The sequence below is a fragment of the Diadema antillarum genome, unplaced genomic scaffold (assembly GCF_040938485.1).
Source record: "Diadema antillarum isolate AM-2024a unplaced genomic scaffold, OU_Dant_1.0 seq00002280_RagTag, whole genome shotgun sequence".
Classification (NCBI taxonomy): domain Eukaryota; kingdom Metazoa; phylum Echinodermata; class Echinoidea; order Diadematoida; family Diadematidae; genus Diadema; species Diadema antillarum.
Window position 1 is genome coordinate 151,967 of NW_027272904.1, and position 26,661 is coordinate 178,627.

Below are 26,661 nucleotides of genomic sequence, written 5' to 3' on the forward strand. Positions count from 1 at the left end.
ATAATACATACCTTGCACTTACTCGGTCACGAGCAATAATTTACACTCTTTCTATGGACAAATATGTCTTCAGAAACCTTGTCGTTTGACTACAGACTCCTCGATATTAAACACGCAGGCGTTTTCTGAAATAAACACGTCTCTTTGCGTGCACTGGGGAAAAGTGAAATTACCGGTGTGGAGCTGTTGCATGGCCTGTTTTTCATTTTTCGTTTTTTTTTTTCTTCAAAATTTCTCGTATAAATTGTTGCGGAGCAAGGGAGGAGCGCAAGTGTGTTCAACTCCTGTCTGTCTATGCAGTTGTGAGTGCCAGCTACATGTGTATTGTTTGTTTACATGTATCAAATCGGTACAAGGTACTAGTACATGTATTCGGTCTTCTTTGCAGATTAAGCAGAGAAGGCGATTAGCCGCGGAAAATTTGACATTCATGATTTCTTAAAGTGTTATATGTGCTATAAAATGTGGGTAGAAATTAGATAAGAAGAAAAGTATTAACCCGTTTATGCGGAGAGGCAACCCGATTATCAGGTAATTTTAATGTGCATTGGAACTGATTTCGAAATTACTACCCAATAAAGCGGAGTACCCGTTTAAGCGATACCCGATTACACGGAGAGTACTGTATATATACATATATATATATATATATGTATATATGTGATCCATTCCAATCTAACAGTAACATTACATTCTACATAATACATTTAAAAAATTGTATTTTGTTTGCTGCTTATACGGCTAAGAATTTCATCAACAAAAAGCCCTGCCGAGGAAACAAGTGTTTATTGAGAAGTTGATTAGGAATGGCCACTCTGATCATTACAGTCATTAAAACCATACCAGGTTGGTCCTCATTGACCTCCTCCTCGTCCAAGGGATGTGTCAGGCCCTGGTCAATGACTTGCTCCATCACATATTCTATTGCACTTTGAACACTCTGCCCACCCTCATGCAGGACTTCGTTGTCAGACCCCTGGAAGTCCTCGCTAGCTGCTTCATCCTCACTCATTTCTACCACAGAGAGAAGAAATTTGTGCAATGCTTTCAGCACAGTCAGATTACTCACAAGCAGTACATGTATCATCATCTAGTAAAACAGTTTCAATATATTTCACCATGCTTGACCATAGTAGATTACTTCCTTCTTCTGCCATAGATATGATGTTGATTACTCTAGTGGTAAAGTCTCCCTAGGATTACTTACAGGTTTCCTATTCTTTCTTCCCTTCTCTGTCTCTTTCTTGCTATCAATCTCTCTCCTTTCCCATTCCTTCTCTTTGTACTTTCATTTAAATAACTTAAATAACTTACAGTGTATCTCTTCAAAACAAATACATCACATTAACTAGAAAAGCACTCTGAGAGCGCAGACCTCCGCCAAGCAACTACTTTTCAGCAATAATCTTGCTCTTCCCAAAGAGAATTTTTCTCCTCTGCACCACTGAGGAAAAGCTATTTGGGCTCTTCCATGGAGATCAGTGATTTCCACCCATAGGTATACATGCTGAAAAATCGCCCGATTTCCCAATATCGAAGCCTTTGTTACGTCATAATCCCTTTGCTGCGCGGCGCGCCTCGCGCCAGCAGAAACTAGAGCACGCATTTTAGTGCACGTTTAAAACCTCAAAAATGCGCAGCTTGAACTCCCAAGTTCATTGACCCTACCTGTCAAAATATCAAAAATCCCTCATAAATTCCCCCAAAATTCTCGGATCACTATCAAAATTTAATCGTTTGTTACTTGTGTCACTCTCAACCTTTCCTGTAAGTTTCAACCAAATCCGTAAACTACTTTTTGAGTTATTTTGCACACGGACAAACTAACTAACCAACGAACAAACAAACAAACAAACAAACAAACCAACGGTAACGAAAACATAACCTCCCCCCTTGGCGGAGGTAATAACACTTCCAAACATACTGTATCAAACTACTTTGAACATCAAACCATGTTCAAATTTTGAACTTCAAACCATTATGAATATCATGGCACCTTTTCAATCACTCTGTAATTTGTGTCACACACGATTCAATATAATTTTGAGTTTAAATCACTATCAATGACATTATTTTATAGTTCTTTACCATTTAGTTCAGTACAACAGACGTCAAACATGTGATCTTACTCATTGAAAGTGAACAGTTTTAGAACTAAAACAAAAGAAAAGAAAACAAGATGGATGAAGAAGAGCTCTCACCTTGTTCCTCATAATGAATGACAATATTGTCATCATTCCCTTGTCCTTCCTCTTCCTCTTCTTCCTCCTCTTCCTCTTCTTCCTCCTCGTTTTCTTCTTCATCATCATCTTCTTCCTCTGTGTCCTCGTCCATCATCTCTATGTCATTGGCAAGGGCTGCTGCTCCGGTCAGAGAGACCTGGGTGACCGTCAGGCCTCCTGGTGGGACACCCAGGAGGGAGGTCAGCTCCTGGTCAAGTATCTGCTGTAGCAGGGAGTCTACATCTCCAGCCAGGTCTCCTGCAGGGGCCTGTGTGAGAGGACAACACAGCAATGTTTCAAACTAGACATAAAGTTTTGTGTTATCACAAGGAGGTAAAAACCAGCCACTGAGGCCTCCGTCATTACCTTCTTGTACCAAGGAGGTTCAAGAGATGGAATGTCAACTGGCCATAATCATTCATACAGCTGTAAGTTTTCTAAGGATGCACAAAAGACTTCCACAGGTTGTGTCTTTGATGCCATCATCTTTCTGAGCAATCTGAAGATTCATTTTGAATTCTAACATAATATCAGATATATTTTGCTTGCTTATTCTTCTAATGAGCAGAAATTTGACATAATGATAGAGTATTTAAACAAAAATCAGTCTAATCCAGAAATATGTGCAAAAGTGCAAATCTGCTGTGTTGTGAAAGTACTCGAAACTGTACCCTCCTGGAAAGCTGACTTCACCACTTTTCTGATTAATTCTAACAAATTAAACTGATAGAGTACATAGTTCTTTACAATTAGATATGTCAGATTAGTGTCCAAACATGCGAAGTATCTTTTCTTTTCATCAGTCTTTGCTCAATTTCTATTTGGGCATTCCCAAGTCCTTACCATTATGTAACGCTCATTTCTTATAAGTACTGATGCCAAAAAGTAATTACCATCAGAAACACATATCTTCCTCAGAGAATGACTGGTCATTATGCAATGAGACATGCATCAATTGTCTTCCTATCTGTGGGGCAGATCCAGTTTAGCACATACTTCAAATATTTTTGAGTGGTGGCATCAAGCATGGATTCAAAGTAAATAAGACGGTTGTGATTCCATCTCTTGAACTCCTCGCTTGTACACTCCATCTGATTGCAGTACCTGTACTATGGCTGATGGCAGGCAGGAATCAATCAACTGTGAGCATAGACATTATCACCGTAAGACGACGAATATTGCAACTTGCAATCATTGCAAACCTTTTTATGTAGCATACCAAGCATCTCAAGAATACAAGGGGGCCGTCTGCTGTTTTGGGGACCTTTAGTTGACTTGAAGTAAATCAAAAGTCAAAGCTTCCTCTATTGATAATCTTTACAGATGTACCACAATTTCCATCATTTACGGCAACTCATTCAACTACAAAGTCATTGCTGAATAAGTAAAATCTTCCCTACTGATATGTTGAAGTACATTCTTCAACTTCAAATTCTCAACAACGTATCATAAACACACACTACCCTTAGTTGCTAAAAACTCAGCAAAAAAAAGTTGAAAATTGATTTCCAGTAAAAGGGCAGTAATAGTCACTTGATGTCACAGGTGTAATTGCCATATATGTAACAACACTCTTTGCAAGGCTGCAGACCTCCCAACCTTTCTGACTGAAAAATAGGGACTTGGCTCAAAAGGAGGAAAGAAAGAGTAGGTCCCATAGAAGTGTGTAGCAGAATTATCAAGAAAAACAGCAAACTCCTGTTGAAACAAGAGCTGGGAATGATCAAAATTCACATTCTTTCCTCCAAATTCAGAATGGTGGGAGGTCTGAGGTTGTCCTCCTAGATCACATTTCTGACCTAACCTTGTTTGCCTTCTTGCTCTGTGAAACCTGAGGGACAATCTTCATTGAGGAGATGGTATGAACAAGGTTTGCTAGGAGCGATGATGAATCAAACCACGTTGACATATCACTGTCTACTGGTGGCGACTGGCAGGTTGGCTTCACACTAGGAAACTGAATGTATTGCAATAAGGCAAGTAGAATAAACAAATCAGTGTAAACATGGTGATTTACCATTCTCTTCAGTTCATGTAATATAGGCAAATTCCACTTAAATTGATAATTATGTGCAATTTCTGGCAATTTTTTTTCAGGAATATTGTTTCACTGTCAGATCAGGTTTCAGTGTATCTTTCATTTCTCAATCTAAAAGTGCATGAACAGATTGAGTCAAGGTTGAAGATTATTATTACCATCACATTGAGACATCTCACATAAAAATAGGAAAAGGATGAATAATTTAGGTGCTTACAGTATAGTATGCAAGTCTGAGCTCACATCTGGTGTTGGTGTTCGATATTATGTGTACATCATTGTCACATTGAAAATGCATTTCTCTAGTCAAATTCGTGTACATTAGGCTAATCCTGTGATATCAGTCAATCAATTAGGCAAGTCATTATGTGTATGTGCAGAAAGAGGGAGACAGAGAGTAAGGAAAAGAGAGAGAGAGAGAGAGCAAGAGAGAAAAGGTGTAAACCAGGTGGCAATGCTATGTGTACTGTGCCATTGATGACTGAGACTTTAACTATTTTGCATGTCAATAATTAGGTATGCGTACTGAGACACATAAAATAGCTCCAGTCCAGCAGTGCCCTGAAGATGTTGCTTCAAGTCTTTTTGTATACTGAATCCTTAAGATGCTTTGGAAAGGAAAGGTCCTAGGAGGCACTAGATTGTATACAATGTAGTTGTCACAGTGAGAATGAAATTATATTTATCTTATAATGCCACTACTGGTGCATACTTTTTTGGGGTTTCCCCAGCCCAACAAGTTCATTTCATTGTGTATCTCCCAGGAGTACGTATGGACGGAGTAATATGAATGGCTATCAAAGCACATGTACAGAGTCCATGGATGAAAAACAAACAAACAAAAAAACAGATGTAAACATGGTTGGACACTTGGTAGGAATGTACAATGCTACGTGGTAAAATAATGTGGATCATTACAGGATCCCACCGGTAGTGGAGACGGTGTTTAATAATACAATAAAAGATGAATGCAATTGTCATGGTGACTGATCATTCCAGGATCAGTGCGACAGGTGGTATGAGCAGTTAAAGCATACAAGTGAGGTTTGTTAAATCATAGAGTGACAATGGATAAATGTGAGATGGGTGAGAATTTACACTCAGAAATAGAATTTCTGGACGTGAAACCGGACAAAGCACGGGATTCCGTTTACGACGAGACAGTTGTGGGACATAGGCAAGACAGTTGAACAATTTTTTTTTTGAAACCCAATTTGTATTCCACGTATGATGTCATAATTTAATTCATTTTTGGTTGAAACTTGGCTTGTTGTGCTTTGTGCTTTCTGGGTGTCACAAGCTCATTATTTTGGTTAAACTATGTATATTTTGTCACAATTCGTTTTAATAAACTGTACATATGTTAAGGTGAATGGCACGAGTGTTATCATTTCGTGATTTGAGCCCGCCCATGTGACAATCATTATTATACATATATATCCTCTTATTTTTTGGTTATAAAACAAAAGTTATAGTCACTGTGGGTAATTTTCATAAAATGATACTTGTTTGTTTCCATTTGCCCTGTATGCATGACAGATTTTGATTATTGCACATAACTAGAAAAAAAAAATGTGTTTCACCAAAAAGTATTCTGGGATCTGATGAAGGCAAATACTGTTACCAACACACGATACCTAATGAATGATAGAACTAATGTTGTGACCCACAGACCAGATTGTGAGAGACAATAGCAAACTATCTTGGTGTGAGCAAATTCTTTTCCTATCAATCTCTTAATCTCACCTGATAGTCCACTGAGCACTGCAAACCTAACCTCAGCAAGGTGATGCACAAACATAGTACTGAGTCACTGATGTTCTTGTCTTGCACTGCCTGCAGAATCAAAGGAGAGACAGAAATCATTTGAATAATAAACCACATTGTTTTAAAAAATCACTCATTTCCTTTATATACACTGAATGAGGAGTGGATAAGACAAAAATATTACATCCCTATGGAGACATATCAACTGCTGGAAATTGAGTATACAAGACAAAATTATGATTATACGATACTTCTATTCACTGTGGTCTCTACCATAGTCATGTAGCAAATTACACTTAAAGATATTGTCTTTTTCTCATTTCGATATCCCGCTGATGCTGTAACAGGAACCAAGCAAGGAAGACAAAATCATGATGGCTACTTCCTGCAAAAGGTAAATTTGACCTGAAGTCAAAAATATCAATGTAGATTTTAACTCATCCAGGAAGTTGTTGAGTTGAATAACTTGTTAAATGTTGTCAACCGGACATCACTAGGAGAACTACTTCAAGACTCTTCAAAGTCCCTTCTTCAGTCCTGACAGGCGAATAATCCCAGGTATTAGCTCTGGGGTGATATCATGCCCCTTTCACCACCTATCCCCTCATAACAGTGATTGCCTTCCTGTCAAGCACAGCTGAAGAAGCAGTTTGGATATTTGTGACACAATTTTCTTTGTGGTTTTCATGTAAGTCCTGTTGACCAGACGTAGAGTGCAGTACCACTTCATATTCAAGTCGTATACCAATTGAAGAATAGCTTTGAAAGTGATGACATCAACTTTTCTGGGAATAATGTGGCTGTAACAAATGTCACTGTTTCATGAAAACATAGGATCATCAAAATGTTATAACTTTCTTACCTTTGCCAAGAGGATTATTGTTTTATCAGCATTTGTCTGTCTGTTTGTTTCCAAAATAAGTCCAAATAGTTTTGAATGGATTTGAATGAAACTTACTGGAAAAGGTGATGACAGAAAGAACAGATGGCAATTTTGGTTACAGTGATCCAGACAACCATCTGGATCCAGGATACTTTTTTTCATAAATTTTTTTGAAGGACCATCATTGGCAAATTAAGATAGGGCCAACAAATGAGAGAGCTCAAGCTGCGCGAATTTGAGGTGTGCATATGCGCACTGAGCGCCCAGCAAGCACTGCTGATGCATGAGGTAGACTTTTTTCAACTGTCATTGTCTAAGACTCTGAGACACAGCAGAAAGGCTTCTTTATCATTGGGAAATAAGGGTGATCTTCAGCATGAGTTTATAAGGAAGAAATGAGATGCTTGGTGGAGGTCTGCACTCTCAGAGTGCTTTTCGAGTGTTATGTTAATGTTGATGGAACAAAACAATTCTGTCTGTTTGCTTTTACTCATTTTATTAAACACAACTAGGACATGGAGTGACATGGCACTTTGAGAAGTTTTCTCATTGATACCACACAAAGAATGAGCTGCAAGGATTTGAAGACAGGATGTGGACTGATGACAGATTGACTCACTTTATGAAGTATAGTGAAGATTGCTGCATGGAGGACCCTGGAGTGGAGAAGCTTCCTCAGATCCTTGTAGACTGGTTTGATTGGCTTCAGGGCCTGGTATGGGGGCCATGGGTGGGTGGTGCCCCGGTAGCGTCCTGACTGCTTTAGGCTGGAGGTTGGTAAGGACAGATACATTTCCTCACAACATTAATGACTGCACTAATTTGACATATAGAATGAATGGTAAAATGAATTGACAAATATCAGTAAATATGTCAACACTGATACTAGTTAATCAGAAATAAAAATAGAAATAAAATAGAATAAATAAATAAATACATAAATAAATAAATAAACAAATAAATAGAAAATTAATAATTCTTGATTGTGTCTCAACCTCTCGAGACCAATGGATAAACAGACCAAAATTCAGAAGCAATGCACTAAAAACTGGAAAGATATCAGTGGTAAATGGGATAAAAAAGAAGAGCTGTGGCTGTTTCCACTAGAAAATTATAGTCTGTACAATAAAGAATGATGATCGGGAAGTTTGATGAGACGGCATAGTTAAGGACAGCAAAAGGAGATTTTTGACCGGAGTCACATTTGGAATAACAGCAGTAAAGTTACTTGTCACAAGAGTGTCTTGAAGGCGAGAGTTTATGCAATCTACACTAACCTTTGGATTGGGAACAATTAAAGCAATAATGATTACAAAGTTTTTTGTCCAAATAGAGTCTTGGAATTAAACTCTAATACATATTCATAAAAGACAACTTGATGGCCAAAAGACAATAGCCATTTAGATCCAGTCATCTTCCTCCACTTACATTGGGCTTTATGAAAAAATAGCAAATTATGAAAAATTCTTTCCCTAATTGGCACTATAATATTGGCTATACAATTATAGGCATTAAAGGTACACTGCAACGTTACTAAAACCACAATAATTACAATCATAATCCTTAGATTATCCAAAAAAAAAAGAAATATACACATATTTCGCTGCTGTTTCCACTAAAACTTGTCTGTATTTGCATTTTTTACATGGAACTGTTACATAAACTGTTGCAACATTGGTTTGTTCTATATTTTGTGTTTTCTCCTATAATGGTTTAAAGTCACTATAAAAGGGCCATGCAAACCATCATTGTATTTTGATCAAAGCCAATAGATAACTGATAGTTTTTTTATCCCTTGTAAGAATTGGCATTTGATTTGTGACCAGCTGAGCAGCAAACTCACTGGTCTGTGTATCTGTCTAGCGCCCCCTGGAAGTCCTTTCTCTGCATGGACCTTAGCATGGTCCGCAGGGGGTCAAACTCCTTCTGCCACACGGTGGCCTTGGGTGAGTACTGGCCCTGCTGGACACCATCCAGGTCAGTAAGGGGGTCTCTGTAATCAGCAACCTGTGAAAAAGGATGGGGGTGGATTGAATACTAATTAAGAATATGTCTCCACGGCAAAATATTCCTGGCCAGATTATGGATACACATTTACCTCAGTTCTTCCAAACCCCCGTTTATTTCAATCCCTTCTACTATTACTAAATAACTGTTTTATTGCATACACATATTAATACACTAAATAAACTGATGGTAAAAAAAATGTGGGTGGGTCTCATGCATTAGGGTATTAAACCCCAAAGTTGATTGATAACCATCAGCTATGAAAATTCAGAACTGCTCCTTTTCCACGTCTTCAGTTGCATACACATGCTGCTATCAAAAACACCTAGCAAACTTTAGAATGTCAGAATGTATAGAAACCAATTTCACTTTATAGCAATGGGATAAGACCATGATATCACAAAAAAACAAGTAGTCCATCAAGCTTATGTCATGAACCATACTCTACAAGAAATTACTGCAATAACAAAATAATATATGCACACCCCTCCGATTTTAATCAAATTATGACAATCTAGTGTCAGTATTATAACAACCCTGCCATGTACACAATTAACTCATCAGGATGGCTTACCTCTGTAAGCAGCTCATCAAAGTTGTTGTCTGGATTTATCAAGCCAGTCTTCTCTGGGATGTGTTAAATGGTGGCATTAAGGACAAGCATTTGTTTTCATATGAGCTCTTTCTACTTTACTATTGCATACCTCAGAACACTAAATTCTTCTCCATGCTGTGAAGTCACCAGAATATTAATGCTGTATCAGAATTTAAGAGTTGCAAAGCCGTGCCACTCAGTACAAGTCATGCACATGGGTGAAATGGCCATAATACACATAGAAGTAACGCTTTCTGAACTCTGACTTAATTACTCTTTCATGCATCTGAACTTGGTGAGTGACGTAAACAATTTCATGTTTACAACAGAAACAGAAACCTCATACAAGATAATTATTGTAGATAGATTTGTGTTCTAACAGAAAAGCAAAATCAGTGTACAGCACAGCAACCACTGCCCATATACTGTACAAACAAATGGCTGAGATACTATGGTGAGGAAAGGATATCTTTTCCTGGAGCTGGCTGTGGGTGCGATCTTGCATACACAGAAGGCTCACCATCTCGTCTCGCATCAACTCACTCTCAGTCATACCTGCCACAGTTAACAATTCAAGAGGTGAAAGGTCAGAAAGAACAAACGAAAGAATAATGCTACACCTTTAAAACAGTACGTGGAAGATTACACAAGAAAGTCAATACGACTAGGGTCAACCTTCATAACACTTGTAAAATGGACAACACTCCTGGCAACTACATTGATATGAAACAAGAAGAAAGCATTTAGCACAATGTTGCTAGGTACCTTGCAATAACCTCACGAGAGAAATCGGACTAGCTTTTAATACACTCAAGAGAGAGATGAAGGCATTGCTGAGTACCGCAGTTGCCCTATGCGGTCATTGTATATACAATATGCAGCATAACTAAAACATCTTGCATCTAACTGACATTAAAGACAAAAATAGAGTTGCATTTAAGTACAAACTAGGAAATGTGAACAAGAGGCTGACTCACCAAGGTGTGTTCTGATGCTGACAAGCATTGCAATGTGCTGAAGAGCTCCCTCTATCATGGCATAACACGGTCTGGTTCTAGGTGACTTGAGGATCTGGCAGGATCCATGGAGAACCAATCCAGCACTTGAAACCTACAGTTACACAGAAAACAAAATAAAATCACAGCACATGGTACATCACAAGCCAATGAAGATTGAAAAAATGCCAGAGCTTGTATATGAGTTAAAATCATGGTAGGATGCACTCAAATTAATTATGTATGCTTTGGTTTTGGGTGTTCTGTTCATGCATTTGTTTTTGTTGTATATCTCAAGATAAAAATCCATGTTCACTTGAAAAAGAACTACAAACATCAACACAAAGAGCTCTTCATGAAATACATGGCGCAAACAGGAAACAAAATATATTGCCAGTGTGCTCAAAACCTCCTAGGGAATGCCTCCAAAGGTACTGAATTTAACCACGAGACATGGTGCCAACAAGCATAACATCCAAATATTAAAGTTATCAATGATTCACCAACCTTTCAAATATGGTCTTGATAACAAGTCTGGGTCAAGAAGTGAAGCACACACCTGCAAAAAAGATAAACAAATTTATTTACATCTCATTATCTACTTTTCATTCGAAATGTTTATTAAACTACAAAACTAGAATGAATGAATGACAAGGGAACAAGAAAGCAGTTTTTTAAAAACTCAACTCCTTGTGGTGGAGCAAAATGCTTGAAGAGGTTGGTAATTTCATTAACAGGACAAAGCTGACCATTTATATCAGAGGGTTTCATTGTAGACATCTGTGCAGAGGTGCTCTCTCAGTACCTTAATTGTACAGGTTCAACAATATAACGCACAAGAATCACAGTTATGCCACAAAATCATAATTCCTGAGATGATTTTAAAATAGCATTTCCTCAGTAAAACTTTTTCATCCTCTGTGACCTGGAAACAGAAAAGGTCTCTCCTTCATTCACACTATAGTAGGCTTTCAAGCAAACCTGAGAGATTGGAAAACTGATGCAAAAAGAATGTAAACTACTGGGTCTTTTTGGGAGACACTTAGAAAGAGGGGGATGAAGAAGACTGCAAGTTTACAAGCAGAAACCTCTTTATCACTTTCACTGTTCCAGCTGAATTTTCCATGATGAACACTTTTCTCTATGGCTGCCTCTCTTTAGTTACGGGTATAAGTAATAGTGATGTGAGATGTGTTTTTTTATTGTCATGATTATTGTACAAATGTCAATGGAAACAAAATTTCTATGTCCCATCATAGACCAATAAAAAAGATGAATCTGATCTGATCTGATTTCACTTTTGAAATGCTCTGCCAGAAAGTATCAAGGATTTAGATGCAACAATTCAAATCTAAATATAAATATACATTTTATATCATACATAAGTCATATTTCATTATTGTGTTTCCTTTATTTCTGAGATGTCTGAGTGCAAACAGGCTACAAACGTGACATGCACTCAACAAGAAAAATGCATTATTATGACATTTATGATAAACATTGCTCACCTGAATGAAGTAGAGATCAAGATCTCCCATGGAAGCACAGAAGTGGCACTGGAGATAGGTCATGGCTTGACACTTCATTTGTACCCCATTCCTCACCCACATGCCACAGAAGATCTCACTTAGCTTGGCCTGTGCAAGGAAGATAGTCATTTTTATTTACCACTTTCATATCATACGACCCAAGATCTGCAAACATTGTATTTCTCTACTAAAGCAAAAGTATGGAAGACTGATAGAACAACAACAGCAATAACATCATTATTTCTATAGACAATAATAACCAAAATGATGAAAAATTTTTGAACAATTATCATATAACAATACTAATCATTTTTGCATCATATTGGAGCTTTTGATACAGTTGTGATGTTGAAAGCACTTTAATAACACCCTGCTCATCGGAATTAAACCTGTAGTGACTGAGCACTACACAACATCACATCCATTCACTCACTGAGATGGTGCATTTCATCATGCTATCACGCTTTGGCATACACTAGTTAAATCTAATCAATGCTAATGACAGGGACACAAGTAAAAATCACTGTTTACATGGTATTGTAGATTCAGTGTGATTTACAATGTGTGACATGCTTTACATCATAAGTCATTTCACATGAGAAGTAAAGAAGGCAAACAAAAAGGTTTATTGTACTCTAGAATTATTCTTCAACTTCCATCACTTATTATACATTTTGATCTGTCAATACATGTCAATTCCTTGGCTGTAATCTTGCAAAGATTACATTCATAACAGGATGTGCAGTTAAACAAGCTTGCTTACATGTGTGTCCTATGATCTTTTTCCCTTCCACACATTCACACAACCTCATATTGACCATTTACATTGATGCTCAGCATGTTATTCACTATCTTATCATACTGCACTTGATATGTTCTCATTTGAGAAGTAGGAAATCAATCAAGTAGAACTTCACACGGTAAAGATAATTTCTTGGTCTCTTACTTGTATCTGAAGAGGGAACATCATGAGTCTTGTCAGCAGCTCTTTGTCTAACTTGAATTTATCAAAGTCCAGTCCTTGGATGTTAACAGCCTGATGCCACAAAGACACACAAACAAGTATGGGTTCATATGAAACTGTTGCAAAAATTGAAAACTCATGTCATGATGCTGATAAAAGCACCAGATAACAACATAGATGATATCATTCCAGCTATTTCCACTTTTACTATATAAACATTTTTGTCAATACCAGAAATCTCATGATCCTCATCAGCATGACAACAACAATATTCAGAGCAACAATGAAAACATCTTCATCATCTGTATAACAGCAACTCAACTAAAGCGTGTAGTCGAATGGGAGGCCTCAGTATCCTTGTGCAAGTATAACATTTTGCCACAAATTAGTGGCCTTTAGTTCACATTTTGGTGAAGTTCATCGTTCTTAAGGACCTTTGACCCTCCTTGCACACAGAAATTGTTCTGCCTTTAGTCCCATCCACCGTATCAAATATCATCACTAGAGTTTGTAGCACAAGTTATGACATATATTCTGGCATCCAAGTGATCTTTGGCTTGTCATCCATCATTTGGTGTACTGTGCATACATGTAAGTGTTCAGTCATTTCTAGCCTTCTACCAAATTATTTCATCACTGGACATTCCAAAGTTATGGCCAGAAAATCTCACTCTAAGCAAAAGTGACTTTTGATAAACTTTGCACCAATTTAATTAGTATTTCTACACATCATGTAGCATACCACACATATTTTATCTATCATTTCTACAAAATATCATTTATCTACAAGGTCTGGGGCAGATGCCTTTAAAAAAGAAAAAGAAAATCTTTATCAATTTCAGCAACAGCGGAAGAGAAATGTGAAGATAGGGAGGTATCCAAGCACTGCATTTAGGTCAATATTAGTGAATACAGCCCAAGAGACAAACGTTACCTGGCTAAGAAAGATGGTGAAGTAGCGAAGGAGAGGAAGGTGGAAGGACACCTGGAGGGGGTGGAGCTTCCTAGGCAACCTACAGTCAGCCACCCAATGGCAGAGCTCCTTCAGACACGCCTCCAGCATGCCCTTGGTGAACTTGGTGGCATTCTTTTGGTTGAGGAAACAAGCATCAATAAACTGCTGGTGTTATTCATAGGAGTGCTGTAGCTGACAGACCACTTAGTTTGGTACTTTGGGAATATTCAATCAATTATGGTAGGCAATTATCTCATATTTGATCCTACCTAAGTCAAAATGATCTTAGGATCTTACTGTCTAAGGTTTTGACTATCAGTTTACATCCTTCTCTCAAAAAATGATACATAGATAAACAAAACATATTTCAAACCTTATCAACCTTTTTGAAAAATGTAAAATACTTGCAAAAATATTTAGAAATATCTAGAAATATTCAAAAACAAAATAGAAACAAATTCCTGGAATTGTACGAAGATAAGTAAGCAAATATCTCCTCATGGAATAGATGAGTCAGAGTCAACATGACTCAAACTTATTTCTATGACTGCATGTGTACTTACAGGATCTTTACAATGAACCGCCATCTGCCACATTGGAGCAGAGCAAGCCTCAATCTCAGCAGAGAAAGCTGTTGAGTAGGTATTGGACTCAAACTCCACATGCTGGTTGAGCTCTCTCACATTCAGGTTCATTCCTGAACATTAAAAAAAGAATAATGAAAATTTCAATGGCACGACTTTTGAACCAGAACACTAACAACACAGAACATCAAGGCTTTCCAAAGAATATGTAACATTGCCTTTAACCCTAACTAGGCCGGGGGGGCCTCCGAGGCCCCCCCTCGACGTTCCGCGCGATGTATCGCTAACGCGAAAAGCTATCGCCGCACCGTTTCATGACTTTTTTCTTTTGAGTCTCCCGCGTCTTTTGACACCAAATTTGCGATGCCTGGGAGCGCGGTTCTGAAGTTGCACATAAATATGTACGTGCATGTCAGACCAAAATTTGCTCAAAAACGTGAATTTGTGTACAATTTCAATGCAAACTGTGCCTACAGGCAAATTTCATAAAAGCATGATTATTTGGGGGTTTTATTGATCGAAATCAATTACTTGCTGTAATAGCATATTTTCTTGTTCGGAACAATGTCGCGGACAAGTTTCATCAAAAAAACAATGAAAAACATAAAGTCAAAAAACAAGGGAATACATAAAAAATTCAAAAAACAATAAAATACTTCAGAAATTTTTTCTGATGCCGCAATTTTTTTCTCTTATATTTGCTCAGGACACTAAAAAGAATACTTACACAAAAAATGTGCCCATTTTGAGCTTTATTTAGTGATTTATACCAAATTGTCTGATTTCATGCATTATTATGCATAAATTAGCATAAATGATAATTTTGTGAATATTTAACTTTGTGGTACCGTAGATTACGTCATAGACAATGTGTGTGCCAATTTTCGTCACGATCACTCGGTCGACGGCCGAGATCTGAAGGGGGGGGGGGGGCCTGGGAGGCCCCCCGGCTGTATGATCTACATAAAAAGCGCGGCCTAGTTAGGGTTAAGAAAGGGAGTATGAGCTGTGAGCAATTCAAATTTCTTACACATACAATTTTAATACACAATTATCCTAATTTTGTTCTTAGGCTCAGATTTATAAAGCCATGTCGAGAGTGTTCGTGTATGTTGCGTGGGCTACCACTGCATTAGCATAGACTTTGCACGTAAAACGTGCATCTATTATGGACGTGAATATGAGTCTCGCACGGCAACGCTAACACCAGCACCGAACTTGAAATGATGAAAATGTTAATCCCTAGGGGCTAGTGTTAGTCAATGGGGGAAAAGCATGTAAATCGCTAACACAAACAGCGGAGTTCAGTTCAGCAGACGACATTCAACACCGAGCCCAGCACCAGCAACCGGAAATACATCATAATTTTGAGGTCAACTCCCAACACCGACGTGATTTCAAGTTCGGTTTTATCGCCCGTGCTAGTGTTGAGATAGCTCTAGCACTAGCACTAGCACCGAACTTGAAATCACCCAGTGGCTCATCATTCTTCCGCTCAATTTTGTTATGTTTTACTCTTCACTCATGCTTGATTTCTTACCAAAACTTTAAAGATTCAATTCAAATGAGATGTAAAATGTTATCCTCCTGTGTCAAAAAATGGATAAAAATCTGAACTGCAAAGGAAACTGGAGCAGCAGGAACTAGAAAGAAAATCATTTTGTAAGCATTTAGTAATCTCTATTGTTGAAATCAAATGTGGAGCAGCAGTCTTATAATATGCTAGCACAGGAGTAACAATTTAATAGTATGCAATGGAAGTTTTCATCTTATACCACATCCCCACTCACCCATGAAGTAGCGCAGGAACCTGGCCCACAATGCCATCAGATCCTGACTGCCAAAGAACCTGGTGGCCACTGACTGGTGAGAGATGATGTTGGTGAGGTCACTGATGATTGGCCAGTAGCACTGACCCTTCAGAATACGATGGTCACAGTTCACCACCTGGTGTTTGTTCTGGCTCTTGCTGTCCACTCCTTCCAAAGATCAAACAATACCAATGAAACTTTGAAATGACAAACCATTTTCAGTTTGAATTTGTTCCCCAAAAAACAAGGAAAAGTAGAAATTATGCGGTGCGTAATATATGTCCCCGCCGGAAGTAGCATTTAGTAGCAAAATGTACAATATAGGTAAAAAGATCAAGGTCAAAGGTCAAAGAAGTCAAAGGTCAAAATTCTATGTAGAAGTTTTGAAGCCCTCACCTTGTGCCATCATATAAAGCAAACGGAATCGAAATCGGGTTAGAAATGGCGAAGGAGTAGCCTTTTGTAGCCAATGTACAATATAGGTAAAAAATCAAGGTCAAAGGTCAAAGAAGTCAAAGGTCAAAATTCTGTGTAGAAATTTTGAAGCCCTAACCTAGTGCCATCACATAAAGCAAACGGAATCGAAATCGGGTTAGAAATGGCGAAGGAGTAGCATTTGGTAGCAAAATGTACAATACAGGTCAAAAATCAAGGTCAGAGGTCAAAGAAGTCAAAGGTCAAAATTCTGTGTAGAAGTTTTGAAGCCCTCACCTAGTGCCATCACTTAAAGCAAACGGAATTGAAATCGGGTTACAAATGGCGAAGGAGTAGCATTTTGTAGCAAAATGTACAATATAGGTCAAAAATCAAGGTCAAAGGTCAAAGAAGTCAAAGGTCAAAATTCTGTGTAAAAGTTTTGAAGCCCTCACCTAGTGCCATCATATAAAGCAAACGGAAGCAAAATCGGGTTAGAAATGGCGAAGGAGTAGCATTTTGAAGCAAAATGTACAATATAGGTCAAAGGTCAAGGTCAAAGGTCACAACTGAAATTCTGTATAGAAGTTTCAAAGCTCCCATGTAGTGCTATCATATACAGCAAACAGAATCAAAATCGGGTTAGAAATGGCGAAGGAGTAGCATTTTGAACATTTTGATCACACACGGACGCACGGACGGACAGACGGACACACGGACATACACACGTACGGAGCCCGTTTCATAGTCCCCTGCTCGAACTCGTTCGGCGGGGACAAAAGAAACTTTACTATCTAAGGCACCTCATGTTGAATAAAACAGTCAAAGAGTATTTAAAAATAACACTTTTTTTTTCTCTATTGTCCAATATCCAGAACATGTAATTTTCTCAGAAGTATGCTTACACGGTAACACATTTCTGCACTAGTTTTTTGGACATTGAGTGGGCCAAAAGTGTACATCATTGGAAAGCTTGTTAGCCTGCAGAATCTCAAAAAGCTGGAAGATCAGGAAATCAAAGTTTGTTGATTTTCTTCTACTTTTGTAGTGACAGGTCATATATTTATTTTACTAACAGTCATATTTTGACTTCAATGAAGGAGTACATCAGTGTCAGGAGAATAAGGGAAGTAAACACACCTGCCATGGGGCATGTCATGGCTGTCTTCATGACCAGGTTGAGGGCGCACTTGATGAGGATCTCCAGGAGATGCATCTCTTCAGCCATACGCAGTGCCAGATCCTCATTGCTAAAGAGCTGTACACTGATGTGCACCACACGATTGGCCAGGAGATTTGGTGATCTCTCCTCAGCCAGGGACATAGCAATGCAGCCATAGTGCTGCACAAACGTCCTTGTGAAGAGTTCCTGGGGGAAGAGATTTTATTTCAACATTTACAATGCGATACAAACATGTGACACCCAAACAGTATTATCTAGAAGTTACATTTACAACATTTACAACTGAGCAGACTTTGGGTACTATTACTAAGACTAGAAAAGCACTCTGAGAGTGCAGACCTCCACCAAACAGGTTTTATCAACCACTGATCTTGTTCTCCCACTCATGCATGCATGCCGAAAATAGCCCACTTTCCCAATAGAAGCCTTTGTTTCGTCATCAACCCTCAGCTCGGCAGTGCGCCTCACTCTAGCAGAAACTAGAGCACGCGCTTTTGTGCGCGTATGAAAACCTAAAAAATGCACAGCTAGAACTCCCAAGTTCGTTGACCCTACCTGCCAAATTATATGATATCCTTCATAAAATCCATAAAAATTTCCAGATCACTACCACAATTTAATCATGTTACTTGTGTCATTCTCAACCTTTCCTACAAGTTTCATCCAAATCCGTTTACAACTTTTTGAATTATTTTGCACATAAACAAACTTGGCGGAGTAACTAGAAAGACTAAACACAAATGCAAAGATTTAGATTCTGAAAAAAGACACCTATACCCTTTACACATTACAATATAAGTAACTAAACTGGTGAACCAAAATTTCTTGGTTGTGGAAAAAGAAATCAACACATACAAACAGAAAAATGCATCCTCAATAAATGGAAATACAACTCATCACGCGACATGGTCCAGTTTCCAATTGTGATGTTAACATCCTATTAAAGTAGATGGTCTTCTGTTCTTGTTATTTACGTGATATTGTTGAACTAGTCAATAAAATCTCATATCATACAGGGGTTGTCAATTATGTGACAAATCAATCAGAGCAGATTTGAAGAATAATCCACAAGTTTATTACTGTATACGCCATATATTTCGCGAGTCTAAATTTTCGCCAATAGGGAATTCCCAATAATTTGACGAGTGGTTAAATTCACGATCGTGGAGTCCTGTACTGAATGGAGAAATGTACACATTCACATCGGGATCAGAGTCAATATTTTCGCATGTCTTTAATTTCGTGAATAGCACCTGACTCGCGAAATTTGCGAAAATTAAAACCTCACAAAATATTCGGCGTATAGAGTAGGAGAGACATCAGTGTATTGTATATGAGCAACACAGAAGCCAAAGAAGTGAAACTGCCCTCACTGATGCATTGCTTAACATTATGACTACAATGCATATGTAACAAGTATTTTTGCACTTTTGTTCCAAACTGTCCAGCAAAGTCCCTTACGAAGTTACAAAAGGATACACGAGTCTGTGCAGACCTGACTTCAATTTAAAGGTAAAACATGGTCTTCATACGACTGTAGAAACAGTCGGTTTTTGCTCTAAAGTGTACACAGACTGCTACATAATGTTTAATAATCTATCATAAATAATAAAAAAATCAGGCAAAAAAAAACACCAAAATTCATCTTAACTTTTGATCTCAAAAACTTCAACATGACTCATCATCCTGGCATATTGCATCAGCCAGACAAGTGTTTTTGGTACATCCTTTCGATATATGATGCATCACACGTTGTGTAGCGCCACCTCATGTCCACTCGAGGACTGCCGCAGAGAAATGCATGCACTGTGTGTGCGTGTACATAGTCATTCCCATGCCACTGCATGTCATGCTATGTATGCATGGTACACTGTGCTAGCAATAGCGTGTGCTTCAGTGCAGAGCTGTGCAGTGGCTAGCGCGTGCTATCTCCAGCACCAAAATAATTTCCCACTTTTTGGCAACCCGGGGTACAACCCTAAAAAAAAATAATAATAATTCAACAAAATGGCTAATCTTTATTTGGTACCCCGGGATACCATTTATGTCATCATATATTGCCTTTTGGGTAAACTAGTGATGAGCTGGTGGGGAAAGATATATTGTGAGAGAATAAGAAGGAATACCAGACACGAGTACCTTGTACTCATTGTCAGGCAGCATATTGAGGAGAAAAGTGACCATCTTCTGAGGGAAGCGATAGATGACCGTCCAGAAGATGAGTTCCTCCAACAGTGTCTCATGCTTCAGGTTCTTTGGGATACCTGGATATGTTGTAGCTGAGGGGGAAAGCAGAGTAAATAGGAGCATTTATTTTCATTATGGTTTTCACATCTTTGAATACTTGAAAATGAAGAGTTTACTTTTTTTTCATATAAAGACATACGAAGTTTCATCATTGAAGTCTTTGGGAAATTAGAAATGTCGCTATGGCGACTGGTATGCCTCCGCCATAATGCATGATTCTCCTAATAGGTCTAGATAGTACATGTGGACAATGTGTGATTACATTTTCACAAAATTGGCAAAATATTAAAATGACATGTTTGTCACAAATATGTTGAATGTTCAACTTCCTTGACCTAGGTTTAATTGGATGAATAGGAGAGCATGTATTTGGGCATTTAAGGACTTTAACTTGACTTTGACCCATTCATACGTTTATGCATTGAGTAACTTTCAAGGTATGGAGAAAAAGTGCAATTTCTGTATTGAATAGTAAATTGTTACTATTTTCATCTGGCCTTTGACCCTAAAATTCATAGGATAATCACTGTCAGGCAGAACATGCATAAATATGTAGTAAGTTTCAAGATAACTTGAGCCACTTCCGAGATATGGAGGAAACAGTTAGTTCAGCACTTTCACTTGATCTTTGACCTTTTGACCTTCGAGGCAAAAAAAAAAGAAAAGAAAAAAACTTTCCAGAGAATCTCTATTAGGCTATACATGCATACACCACGTGTTTAAAAAAATATATAATCCTGTTGGCATTGCATAAACATGAGGGAAATAGTAAAATTTTGAAGTGTTGCCCTTGACCTTTGACCCTGACCTTTGACCCCATGAACCCCAAATTCTCTAGATAATCACTGCCAGTCAGTACATGTATATATACTATGTTCCATGAAGATACCTTGAACAACTTCCAAGGTATGGAGAAAAAAGTGAAGTTTTAATATTTTTGCTTGACCTTTTGACCTTTGACTTTTGACCTCATGACCCCAAACTTTCACCAGATAATCTAAATTGGGTAATACATGTATACACTAAGTTTCAAGAAAATATCTTCAGGGATTGCATAGATATGGTGGAAATAGTGAAATTTTATGCATTTGACCTTGACCTTTTGACCTTAGACCTTGAGCATGTGCACCCAAAAGTTGATAGGCACAACTTCACCCCCCAATACACATATATGTAATGCCAAGTTTCATTAGGTAACCTCAAAAGGTTTTTTTAATACACTGTCCACAAAATTCATTACGGACAGACGGAAGGATGGACGGACAACCCGAAAACATAATGCCTGCGGCACCACTTTGTGGCGGAGGCATAAAAACAACAACTTGCTGTCCCCACCTTGCAACCTTTACAGGCATAGGTTTGTAATACATCGACCATTAGTTTCTATGCCTCCTCCTATGTTCAGCATGTATCCAAATACTCATAGCAGTGTAAAGTAATTCAACAATCTGTGTGTATTTTTTCATTAGGAATAATTATTCTCTTTTTTTGAAGACAGGACAATCATAATCACTACCTTCACAGACTTTTTTGGTAATAACATTTAACAGTTTGAAATGGACAGAGAAATTTCATATGAGCTTCTCATCTAACAGTTTGTTGGAACCCTTAGAAGATGGATAGCATTGCTTTTTATTCTTTTAATAAAATTTTTGGTGTAATCAATATTTTCTCTTACAAAACTTGAATGCACCCATCACAAGGTTACTGGCAGAAAAAAAAAAGAGAATACAGTCCGACCTCGATTATCCGGCCTCCTTTTATCCAGAAATCTCTATTATCCGGACGCGTTCACGCAGTGAAGGACTTTTTTTATTCATCCAAAAATTGAGAAAAGACAGTGACTTTAAACTCAATTTGAATTTCTACAAAACTCACACGATTTACCTACAATATTCCCGACAGAACTAACATAAATGCACACCACATTATCATCGTAGTAAGCAGTCATGATCTGTCGGGAACTTTGTGTGCAGGCTAGCATAGATTACACTGACGTTGCGGGGTACACTACCTGCCTAGCTGCCAGTGCACTGGGACGGCAGCTTGGACGGCAGCTGTTATTATACATTAACATTGTGTTTCCCATATCCGGCCAATTCGTTTATCCGGATGAGCGCCGGTCCCGACGTGGCCGGATAATCGAGGTCGGACTATATGTGTACATCTTAGCATGGTAACACAGTATTTCATATGAAAAGCAAATGATTAAAACATGATGACAAACTCACATCCAATCACAACATTTTGGTCTGGAGATGGTAACCCTCCAAGGGCATGCTGGTAGAGATTGTTGCTACGATGATTCTGGAGTTCTGTATATTTATGGAGAGAAAGTAATGAATGAGCAACCACCATCTTGAACGTTGACATGATGAATGTACAGGTTTCAATTGACTATGCAGTGGTCTCCCTCATTATACATTTGATCCCCATTTGAGCCCCATCCAAAAGGGGGAAAAATAATAGTATAACAGCAATAAGGTGTGCAATACATCCCAACTGCAACTGACCATTGCGATACATCAGGGGCGCATTCCATGAAGCGTTTTGGTCAGATATTTTTCTGAGAAACTGTTACAAGCTACTGAAATCCTTGCATCTGATTGGCTGACAGCAAATCTGTCCAACAACTTTGTCAGACAAAATGCTTCGTGAAATGCCCCCCCCCCCTTCCCTGATTACCATGCTAGCCACCGAAATGGACATCCACAATCTTGAATGTACTCACTTATCTACAATGCTCTGTCTACATTGCCTAGAATAATGAGGTTCCACAAGTCAACTTGTTTTTCTTTTGTGTACTTTACTCCTGAAATCAAGAAGTGTTTGTGGCTATATCAGCATCAGTGACTTCCTGGCATGATTACAACACAGAGAATAAGTTCCATATTTATTTATTTATTTATTCAGTTTTATTTAAAAAAAGAACAGGGTAGTCACGTTCAGGGCCCAAGAGCCTGCTTTTCAAGTGAGCCCTGTTACAAATAGTACATATTGCGAGTAAAAATCACATCATACAACAGCAACAAAAAAAAAAAAAAGCAAACGAACACATAGAAACAAGCAAGATGTGAAATCTACATAAGTAAAAAAAGATACAAAATTAACAAATTAAAAGTAAAAACAGCAGGAGATTACCATATGCAAAAACAAAATAAATTATGTTACCAGAATGTTCAAAAATAATGGCCAAAAAGTGATATGGCAACGAGTAAAAAGTACACTTTCACACTTTGTTCAGAATATTGAAATATTGCAGGTAGGTTTACACAGTGTAACGCAAACAAAAAGAAAAGAGAAGAAAAAAGTAGTCGAAACAAACATATGAAAGGTAAAAGAAAAATGTGAGAAAATAGAAATGCGTTATCATACACAGATATAGATTCAAGGATTTAAAAAAAATATATATATATATCATTCTGGATTAGCCCAGCTTTATTCAACTCGACGGCCTCAATTGTCTTTAACTGTCCATAGCAAATAAGAATGTGGGCAGATGACATATTGCGCATATGTGTAAGCAAAAGGGTTATGGCATTGCACTCATATGAATATATCCAGATTGTATGCGTGACACTTATAGTTCACAAAGTTAACCACACATCGCAAATTTTTACAACACTCACAAACATTTTCAAAACATAATTCACAGCCAGAGCATATGACAATTTGTGAGGGCAATTTCGTTGTAGTTCTATTTGAAACACCTACAACATTAGTAAAAAAAAAAGTTGTTGCTACCTTCTATTATCTTGGAGTATAGGTCCTTGTTCATGAGTGTCTCTGTTAGGACTCGACGCATGGCTCCACCCATTTTACAGAGGTCGTGCAAAAGGTCAAGAAAGATGTCGGCTTCTCGCATGGCTGTCAGGAAGATGTCTCCTGATCTCATATACTGGCTCGCTGAAGGAATGATGACAACACAATATGACTTCAAAGAGATTACATATTTGTGACAGACTTTGTTATTGAAGAAAAACATACACATTCTTGGTCTGGAAATAGCAGTATCATAGTACTGGTCTTTTCAGCTATGGGTATTTTTACGAGGCTCTTTCTCAAAACACCACACAATGCAGTGTAAACAGTATTTGATCCAGATGAGACCAAAATAATCTTCAGACCACTATTGTTCAAAGTTTTGACAATCACTTTACACAATTCTCTGCAAAGAATGATAGATTAAAAAAAGGTTTTTATATTTCAAACCCAGTCACCTCTATTACAAGGTAGCTCCAGCAACAGAATTGACAGAATAATTCATTATGATGCATCATTACAAATAAGCACAAAAAGTACTTACACTGTGAAGGTATTTCCATGACATTCTACTTTGAAGCTTGAATTACAACTTTAACTCATGTCTACAACACGGATGACTAGAAAAAGAGAAACCATGACCTATAGAAGTTGAAAACGTAATGAAGATTATGCCCCAGCATTCTTTGTCTGTTTGTTTGTATGTTTATCTCTCTCTCTATTAATTAAATGTTTCATTTCTAAATGAATCACGATGATAAGATCTCTTAGATTTCATGATATGTTCAACAATTCATAGCATCTTATACCTGGTATGTAGTTGAGTCTCATGTGTAGGAGCAGCCTCTTCAGAAGGGCTGGGACAATCTCCTTTGCCATTAGCAGCAGACTGGCTGGCGGCTGCTTACGAATTGGCTTTTCACCTCCATGACGGTGACAATATCTGGAAACACAGTTTTGAAGAAAGGCATGACAGGTCAGATTGGCTGATTTAAAACATGTAATCACCCAGTTTACCAGAAATACCCAGTTTAACAGTAATCCCCTTTAACTTAAAACCTAGCAAACACAACCAGTAAATGTCTGCACTTGTGTAAAATCAGTGCTCATGGTAACAAAATCTCATAATACAATAATTCTAATTCGTTGAGTTGGACTTCTAATGACAACACTACACTGTTAATTGCATCTTATGATACCCAGTGTTATATCTAGATGTAGTATACATCTAGCCAATTTGATGGACTACACAAATGAAAAATATTTCAATAGTGTAGACGAACAGCAGGTCAAGTGAATATTTGTCCTGGTAGTACAATGTAGCTGCGTTCTCAATTGATTACATACTCTACTCCATTCCTTGCAAATTGATTTGGCATCAGAAAATTGTACAACACAGACCTGCTCTTAATACCTATGACTTACATCTGTACATGAAAGTTTGCATTTTTGTTTGTTTCGGCCATTTTATTTTTGTCAATGCGCACTAAAAATGTTCAGCATTGCTGAGAGTCAAGCTAAATACGCAAATGTCATCTTGGATTTTGTTTCAAGAGTGGCATCTTCGCAAGGGAGATTGAGTAGACAACACTTTGGCAATGTATCATGCTGAAAACAGCAACATGTGTCAATGGTAATTCCTTACCCTGCAGGCTTCATGACACTAGGATCTCCACAATCACAGGCACCACCAGCCAGGCTCCTGAACATGTTGAAGTCATGCCCCTCATGGTTGCCCCCATGGAAACAATCAGCACAGATTGACATACACGGCGTGATGCCACATGTTCGACATCTATACGCCACAAAATTGGCAGTCCAGACCAACCCACAGGCGGTGGCATCATCATATTCTCGTACACTGGAGGCAAACTCCTCAAAGGGTTTGCCCCCTGCAATGAGCAGGTGGAGCCATTCCAGATGGTCAATGTCATCCAAGGGCTTGTCAGGGTTTGTCAGCAGTGCTAGGAGTTCATGGAACTCCCTGCGGCCCCCCTCACTTCGCAGTTCCCTGTGGGTGGGTAAGAGCTCTCGTGAGAGATCCTTATGGATCCTTGCAGCAGCTTGCTGCTTTGTCTCCCCTGGGCGTCGATATTTATCTGCCATCTCCATAATGAACCTTGAGACAATGTAGTGCTTCCCTCACAGAGCTGTAACTTCTTGATCTGACTTGGATTGTTGATGAGTTACTTCCAACCGTTGTCAAACTCCATCATCCTTCCTGTATGATTGACTCTGATTGGGGGGGGGGGGGGGGGGGGCAAGAGAGGCAGCTTGTCTTTTTCTGTTTCTTGTTGTCCTGCAATGAAGTTAAGGAAATCTAATGTACCTTGAGGGAACAAACCAGCGTCTCGCACAGAGTTACTTACATGAACTGTACATGACAGAGAATGGATGTTAATACCAAGTGGAACACAAATCAGAGCTGAATATGAATTACATTTGTACATGTATACATGGGACAGTGTACATGTACATCGGTATGTACTTTCACTTTGTATATTTAGGATTTGCCCTCTTTTCACAATTCCACTGATATTCATGAAATTAACAACTTACAAGTATACATGTACAAAATATTGCCTCCTGTACAAAACACAAACACAAATGCATAGTCATTTCAGAGGCATACAATGTATAATTCTCCTTATAAGGTAGAAATGCATTTTGTCATTTGTGATTCTCAATAATAAATAAGAACTCCA

General features: G+C 38.2%; 1 protein-coding gene across 1 annotated transcript in view; it reads right to left on the reverse strand.

The window, feature by feature from the left end:
• The window catches only part of LOC139714461 (E3 ubiquitin-protein ligase ubr3-like), a 49,286-nt gene extending 23,118 nt beyond the window's left edge, over positions 1 to 26,168 (reverse strand). Inside the window, 23 exon segments of the mRNA XM_071626171.1 lie at positions 844 to 1,014; positions 2,202 to 2,490; positions 4,027 to 4,179; positions 6,007 to 6,096; positions 7,530 to 7,677; positions 8,754 to 8,917; positions 9,492 to 9,549; positions 9,980 to 10,067; positions 10,490 to 10,549; positions 10,552 to 10,622; positions 11,015 to 11,039; positions 11,042 to 11,066; positions 12,016 to 12,144; positions 12,983 to 13,072; positions 13,935 to 14,087; positions 14,519 to 14,652; positions 16,330 to 16,518; positions 17,905 to 18,133; positions 20,087 to 20,226; positions 22,426 to 22,509; positions 23,939 to 24,100; positions 24,766 to 24,899; positions 25,602 to 26,168. Coding sequence (XP_071482272.1) covers positions 844 to 1,014; positions 2,202 to 2,490; positions 4,027 to 4,179; positions 6,007 to 6,096; positions 7,530 to 7,677; positions 8,754 to 8,917; positions 9,492 to 9,549; positions 9,980 to 10,067; positions 10,490 to 10,549; positions 10,552 to 10,622; positions 11,015 to 11,039; positions 11,042 to 11,066; positions 12,016 to 12,144; positions 12,983 to 13,072; positions 13,935 to 14,087; positions 14,519 to 14,652; positions 16,330 to 16,518; positions 17,905 to 18,133; positions 20,087 to 20,226; positions 22,426 to 22,509; positions 23,939 to 24,100; positions 24,766 to 24,899; positions 25,602 to 26,068 — 3,253 coding nt within the window. The 5' untranslated portion in view covers positions 26,069 to 26,168.
• Positions 26,169 to 26,661: the final 493 nt, after the last annotated feature.